Source organism: Protomyctophum parallelum (genome assembly GCF_964188405.1).
Source record: "Protomyctophum parallelum genome assembly, chromosome: 1".
NCBI classification, from domain to species: domain Eukaryota; kingdom Metazoa; phylum Chordata; class Actinopteri; order Myctophiformes; family Myctophidae; genus Protomyctophum; species Protomyctophum parallelum.
This window is the reverse complement of record NC_139697.1, coordinates 67,029,860-67,036,443: the sequence shown is the minus strand read 5'-3', so window position 1 is coordinate 67,036,443 and position 6,584 is coordinate 67,029,860. Positions and strand designations below refer to the sequence as shown.

Genomic DNA, 6,584 nt, shown 5'->3' with positions numbered 1-6,584 from the left:
GAGTCTCCAGTTCCACAAGTAAACAACCACCACATAGTTCATAGTTAGTGAGTTAGTGGGGAAGGGACTTCTTCACCTTTATCAGTTATTTATTGCACTTTACTGTGATACTATAAACTGTGAATACTCTAGCACTTTTATATTATATACCTTCTCTGATTGCAATTTAGACACAAAGATAATTCATCAGCCTGTGTTCCAGTTTCAATGTTGTCTGTGGTGCTCACTTATTTGCTTCCTCACTTCCGATCTCGCCTCTTTACCCTGTGTATACGTACCCTGTGTATACGTGTATATGTGGTCTCTCTCCTTACTGGATAGAATTTGTATCCTGACCTGCATGGACATTTATTTTCAGTTTACCAATGAGCTGGAGAGAGAGAGGGAGACCCCTGTTACTGCAGGGATCTGATGGAAATTCCCACGGAGCATTATAGTCCGACATGTGGTAACAACGGTCGGACTAGCGCTTGAACATGCGCTGCTCCCGTGCTTGCGGTTATGGTTAGGTTAGGGTTTGAGGTTGTCGGTCTAATGACTGTAATAATAGTAATAATAGTGTCTGAACTAAAGCCTGTACCCGTTACTGAACATTACAGGATCTACGGCCATTTTCAGCAAAGAGGTTTGGTGAAGAAGGAAGAAACAGAGGTCAAGTATTTAGGATTTAAGTTCTTTTTTTTATATATTTTTTATCCCACAACCCATTTTTCACCCCTGTGTCAATCATCTAATGTGATCCTGGGCTATACACACCCTCCACCAACCTAGTCCCCATATATGGGGGACAAGGGGAGAGCAACGGACTTGAACTCATGAGGATTTAAGTTCATGGTTAAATGTCTGAAATATTAAGAAAAAAAACTAAGATTTACACAACGCTGATTCGGCAGCTGATTCATCTCTCTCTCTCTCTCTCTCTCTCTCTCTCTCTCTCTCTCTCTCTCTCTCTCTCTCTCTCTCTCTCTCTCTCTCTCTCTCTCTCTCTCTCTCTCTCTCTCTCTCTGCTAAGGGGTCCTTGGCAGTTAGTTGGCAGCACCATAGATATATATATAAGAAAGCTTGATGGCTCACCCACGCTGCTGGCCAATGGAGAGCGACGTTGCTACATGGCGGCCATCTTACCTCGGGGCAGCATAACATTGTGTCTATGGGGCATGTACTTGTTAAATAACCATAACTTGCTTAATTTTCAACCGATTTTCAAACGGTTTGGTTTGTTATAAACGTCAGAGACGTCCGCATACTTATATGCTTTTATATGACATTCATATGAAAAACAAAATTAAGCAGACAAGCGCCCTGAATCATAGCCACGTTGATAAAGTTTTTATTAAACCAACCCGTTTGTAAATCCGTCAAGATTTGAGGGAGTTATGACTGTTTTTGTTTGAGCTGCCATTGAACTGTAGTCCCGAAGCAAGATGGCCGCCGGGTGAACTAAGTCAGAGACTCCGCCTTGAGCCAGCTAGCCTTTATATAATGTCTATGGAGAGCAGAGCACTGCCGGTCTGTAGTATACCAATGAAAAGTTCAAAGTCGAAGCATGAGGTCAGCCCAGGATTACATTAGATAATTGACAAAAAGAAAAGTTCAAAGGGCAATTTAGAAAGAGCAAAGATGAGGAAGAAAGGAGTTATACGTTTTCATGACATTTCTAAAAGCATCCGTCTGTCTCTGGTTGTCCTGATTCCTTTGTAAAGTTCAGAGCCATTGTGGGGCACACTAGAAAGAGGAAAGATGTTAGAAAGACACAGAGTACAGAGGTGGCCTTGGAGATAATCATGCAAATTTGCAGGGAAGTGCTCCTCTCCAAAGCCATCGCTCTCAGCTTCCGGGGCGGCAGTGGCTCAGGGCTACAGTGACTGGATGGCAACCGCAAGTCCGCAAGGTTCCCGGTTCAAACCCCCAGGGTCAGTGCCGAAGAGTCCCTGAGCAAGACACTGAACCCCGCTTAATTGCTCCGTTAAAGCTTGTTCAACATTGTTCATAAATAGCAGATGTACAAGTTTGCAGCGCAGCGCATGTTCTGTTTTTTAATAGCCAACGCAAAAATGGATTTTTAAAAACATTGTTGGATATTATCATATTTAAGAATGAATGAATGTAATAACTCATTCAATAGGGGGTCGTGGACCTTCTATTGAATACCCATGCTCTATAGCACATTATCACAATTTAGAGCAAATAAACGCTTATTTGAAAAGAAAGAGAAGAAAAAAGTAACTAACAAATCTAGTAGCTCACAAAGCATCGGTCGCATTGAGACGTGTTTTGGGCTTGTAGATTGGCTATTTTTTCCCCAGCATTAGGGCAGCAGGGTGCAAGTGGCTAATATATACCCTCTGCCGGGGTGGAAAGTTGAAAACCTCATATAAAACTGTACATTTTCAGGATTCAAATTAAAAAGCATTAACCCATTTTGGGCGGGATCGAACCCCTTTTGGTGTTTTAAACATTATGTTATAATTTAGCTAAATAGCATGTATAATGCCATCGAGTGGCGCGCTATATGAACTTGTAGGTCTGCTATTTTTGAAAAATTGTTAAAATGTGCCTCAAATCTTTCAGAAGATTGTCATGATTTAGAAAATCATTTAGAAGCTCAAAACTACTTTTGATGCATTCATTCGTGTGACGCTTGACTTTGAAAATGGAGATAAGAGGTTTCTGCCCCGACAGAGAATTACGAGTCCATGCTGCAGAGAGTATTTTTACTTATATTCCCAGTTTTGGGGGAAAAGTGGGAAAAGTTGAACAAGTTGAAGAGAGAGTTAGACGGGGTGACTCATAATTGCACGTCTATCTCAGGGTTTTAATTCAGTCGTCGCTGCTACTACTGTACCAAAGTGGACACGGGAATCACGGATGCAAAATTGCTGCTGCTTTTTTTATGCATGAAAAGAAGAAGGAGCCGCCTGCCAAGACAAGTGTTCACACTATACACCGCCACAAAGTGCTCATACAGAGAGGGCCCAAATCTCCAGGAGAATCCTCGAACCAGTCGTCACTTACAAATACACATAATGAGACATGTAAAGCTGTTTGTGTGTTGCTATACAATGCGACAGACGTACAGATGAGCACGCAGAATGCAAATGCCGTGCTGTCTTTTTGGTCGGCTGGGGGATTATAATAATGCGTGTGGTTTGTGGTTTAACCCATTTTGGACGGGAACCCCTTTTGGTGTTAGCATTATGTTATGCTTTAGCTATTGAAAAATAGCAGATCTACAAGCTCATAGCGCGCCACCGAGCGCACTACGAGCTTGTAGGTCTGCTGTTTTTGAAAAATCGAAGAACGACTGACATAGAAACATTTTTAGAATCTGATCTCAGGTCAGAATGGATTAAGATGCGCCGTCGAGAGATGCAGACTCGGCAAATTTTACGGTTATGTTATTATTTTGCAAGCGGCGCAATCTGTGTTAATAATGCAAAGTCGAAGTTGAACGTGTAGAAATGGACCCGAAAAGGTTCAGTTTGAATAGCGTCGCTTGTCTGTCAGGCAGAATCCTCTTATCTAATATTAAAACTTTTTGGGAAATTAACGCCCTACTTGATCATAAAGTAGCAAAAGTAGCAGATCCGCACGCTCGAAGCGTGTTTTTGAGCTCGTAGATGTGCTACTTTTTCCATTTGAATCCTAAAAAGTAACAGTTTAACCCATTCTAAATCCTGACAGTTTTCTGATTTCAGTGGTGCTCAATATTTAATGTCAAGAACCCCCAAAAATTATATGTAATTGGCCATCGACCCCCTTCTGAAAATATGTTGTGGGGGACCGTCACAGAAGCAAAGATTTGAGTAAAAAAAATTCGCTCTGAAAGAATATATATTCAAAGATTTGCGCCACATTTTCACGATTTAAAAAAAATAGCTAAAGTATAACATAGTCACAGTGCTTAAAACACCAAAAGTGGTTCCCGCTCAAAATGGGTTAAGACATATGAGGTTTCCACAGAGACGATATAATACTGTGGTGTGTGTGTTGCGCATCTGAGCGCACAAATTATACATGCGTCCTTGCAGCGTCATCGAGGTGAATTAAAAAGCATTCAAAGTATGTGTGCATTAACGTTTGCACAACAAGGCGCTCATTACTCAGCCTCCACGCACCTTGGAGTATTCTCATTACTACGCTAAAGTAAATAAAATGTGGCATAACCGTGTCTCGTGCAGTTAAAGCTGTATCAACGCGACCTCCATTAGCCTATGAGGAAAATGTGTAAAAACTAAAAATGTCTATTTTGTCCCACAGTTACAGCAGCTATATATATCATAGCAAGCGACATTCTATTATCTGCCAATCTTATAGGCAGATTATAGGAAGATATTAAAGACCGTCTGGGCAGCAATCATTTCACTTGGGAGGTTGCCTTAAAAAATACGTGTGCTCTACAGTAAGGCTGTACCCTAGCCCTGTTTTTAGGACTCGAACATTTGCAGGAATTTCCGAGCGAACATCCGAACCATTTGGTTAATTGGTTCTAATTAATTAATTTCTCCGAGTGCTTTTAACCAGGCTGCAATTCATAAATAGATCATCCGGGGCGACGTTGCATAGACGATCAGTGAAATAATGGTTAAGTTCATCAGGGGTTGGTGAGGGTTGCTACCGGGTTGGCCGACCGGGAAGGTGTGCATTTTGAGTGTGGATACAACCGTCTTTACTTTTAATACACTATAATGACAACACGAGATATCCGTCTTGAACATGATCAGAGCGCAGCGCGTAGCGCGTCTCCCCCTCCCTCTCTCTCTCTCTCTCTCCCAACACGCGCGCGCGCACACACACACACACACAGCGTCTAGTGGCTCTGATGACATGTGCTCCGCTGCTGGGGCCGTGCCACGAGCGGCCGTGTGTGCATCCTCGCAAACAGCGAAAATAGCCGATCTGCGACTGCATGAGGAATAGGCTCGCAGCACTCTCGTCGGGAGGGGGGCAGCACAAATATCCTACGAGTAGGGCAACCAAATGGTCAGCTACTCCCTGATGCGAGCTCATCATTCCATAAAAATTAGCCATGAGTTGAATGAGTTGCTGGCAGCCTGGCAGGCAACGAGAGCGTAGCTTGATCGTTAGTCTCTCTTTCATTAATTTGTTCCACCTATGTATGTAGGCTACTCTCAGAAGCGCATTGAGTGTGTGTGTGTGTGTTACTGTTTGTCTCTTCTGCCGTCTGCAGGACTTTCAAATTATTGTAAACACAACATGAACATAGTACTCTTATTATGCATATCGCATTCTCGCCAAGATATATTTCTGAGTAAAAAAATATATATATAATAATAAAAAAATATTATAATAAAATTTTAAAAAACGAATGGTTCCAGGCCATAAATTAAGATTCGAGTGCCAACCTTAACGAGCGAACATTCGAACCCTGAATGTTCGGGGACAGCCTTACTCTACAGTGGTACAAACAGTTTACAGTTTCACTGCTCCTACAGCAACATAAATCACATGTCTCACTTATGGCTTTCGCTCAGAACCGTGAGCATTTCTGAGCAAAAAACATCTAATGTTTACTTGTTTTTTTGTGTCCATGTCTGGTGGTTGGATGAAAGTGAATTAAAATGGCCTGAACGATGACAGCTTTGAATTCCATAAAAGCCCATGTGTGTCCATTAATTAACAGCCCCACTACATCCTGCAGTGAATTCCCACTCCTTCTCCTTCATAGTTTACACTCTTCAAATGTCGCTCCAGATAAAAAATAAAATAGAAATACAAATGGAAGACATTTCTGGCCTGAAAGGAAGCGATATATAATAAAACGTGTTTTTTTTTCTTACCGTGATCCTGGACGGAGAAACCGAAGTGGTCGGAAGTGACGTTTTCCTCCTTCCGTAGCACATAGCAGATCTTCAGGTCGTCAATGTCAGCTGGGGTGACAAACACAATGATAGAGGTCAACACTGTCAGCTGGGGTGTCAAACACAATGGCCCTCATTTATCAATCGGGTGTAAAATCTGCCACAGATCCGAGTGCAGGTTTCGTAGTACACCCACGTCGCCACGGCATTTATAAAGTGATCACAAACAGCTGATCCTTCCTTAATTTTGTTCTCACGTTAATAAATGTCACGGCTGAATTTGATCTGGCACGCCCTAAGAAATCAAGCCTCGCCCTCGTTTTTGCGACATGAACAACGGCAATACGTTTCCTGAAACCATGGTTACATGAAAACATAGGTTTCTCCCGTGCCTTGCTGCCCGCCTCACCCCCCTCTCTCATACACACGCACAGCACGCACACGCAACTTGCAAGCCCAACTAACTGGTGTGTTGTTAAACAAATAAAGAACGAACACCTGCATGAATTAAATAAAGTTGTAGGCCTACCCTGTCTGTTTCACTCTCACCTCGCTTGCCTTGCTGTCATGCACGCACGCACGCACCTACATGACACATTAAAATAAAGCTGTCTGTTTCTCCTCTCGCTTCGCTTGAATTCCCTTGCTGCCCGCCTCACCCCCCGCACGCACGCACGCACATATCGCTATTTGTGTTGTTAGTTGTATATTAAATTATTAGAACGAAAACCTGAACCTGTGAACCATAATTAAATAACAAAT

At 42.5% G+C, this 6,584-nt stretch overlaps 1 protein-coding gene across 1 annotated transcript in view; it reads right to left on the bottom strand.

Moving 5' to 3' along the window:
- Positions 1-6,584, bottom strand: part of LOC310854555 (FRAS1-related extracellular matrix protein 2-like) — a gene marked incomplete at both ends in the record, with an annotated part of 168,026 nt that overhangs the window by 139,789 nt on the left and 21,653 nt on the right. The window contains one exon of the mRNA XM_083759234.1: positions 5,802-5,891. Within this exon, the coding sequence (XP_083615360.1) occupies positions 5,802-5,891 (90 nt within the window). The remainder of the gene's footprint in view (positions 1-5,801; positions 5,892-6,584) is intronic.